Here is a 769-nt window from a genome sequence, read left to right as displayed (position 1 = left end):
TATATATATATATATATATATATATATATATATATATATATATATATATATATATATATATATACATACCAATCCTTCTTCCGTTTGCTGTGCATCAATGACGCCTAGAAAGTCTGCATGTCTGCCCATGAGCTCTTCTCTTATCTCTACTCTTTCTCCGTCCTCAGCCACAGGTTTATATTCAGGTAGGGGTTTATGGTTGCTGCTGCTGCTGCTGCTGCTGCTGCTGCGTGCAGCAACACCACCAATGCTGCTGCTGCTGCTGCTGCTGCCTTGGTCACCTCCTGCTGCTGCTCCTCCTGCTGCTGCTGCTGTTGCTGATGCAGGGTTGTATGCTGCTGCTGCTGCAGGAGTACCCGCAACAGCTCCTGCTGCTGCACCCACAAGACCTGCTGCTGCTGCTGCACCTCCTGTAGCAGCAGCAGCAGCAAGTCCACTAGCAACAGCAGCTGCATGTTGCTGCTGCTGCTGCTGCTGCTGCTGCTGCATAGCTCCTGCTGGCCCGCATGTCTTGCTGCCTTCATCTGATTCACTATCGCTGCTTGTTGTAGATGAGCTAAGAGAGTCTGAGCTGCTGCTGCTGCTGCTGTCGCTGCTGCTGCTGTCGCTGCTGCTGCTATCAGAGTTATCATGTGCATGCATCCCTTTATGTTCCCTACCTAACCCCGCTCCTCCCCCTCTCTGCTGCTGCTGCTGCTGCCCCACACCACCCCCCCCACCACCACCACCACCGCCACCACCACCATCAGCAGCAGCAGCAGCAGCAGCA

The 769-nt window shown here is 52.8% G+C and overlaps 1 protein-coding gene across 1 annotated transcript in view; it reads right to left on the bottom strand.

Moving 5' to 3' along the window:
• Positions 1 to 146: 146 nt before the first annotated feature.
• EMH_0078270 (bromodomain domain-containing protein, putative) overlaps positions 147 to 769 on the bottom strand; it is a gene marked incomplete at both ends in the record, with an annotated part of 4466 nt that continues 3843 nt past the window's right edge. The window contains one exon of the mRNA XM_013499971.1: positions 147 to 410. Coding sequence (XP_013355425.1) covers positions 147 to 410 — 264 coding nt within the window. The remainder of the gene's footprint in view (positions 411 to 769) is intronic.

This window comes from Eimeria mitis, genomic scaffold (genome assembly GCF_000499745.2).
Source record: "Eimeria mitis Houghton genomic scaffold, Emh_scaff4884, whole genome shotgun sequence".
Taxonomy (NCBI): Eukaryota; Apicomplexa; class Conoidasida; order Eucoccidiorida; family Eimeriidae; genus Eimeria; species Eimeria mitis.
The sequence above is the reverse complement of the archived record's forward strand: the minus strand, read 5'-3'. Positions and strand labels throughout refer to the sequence as shown.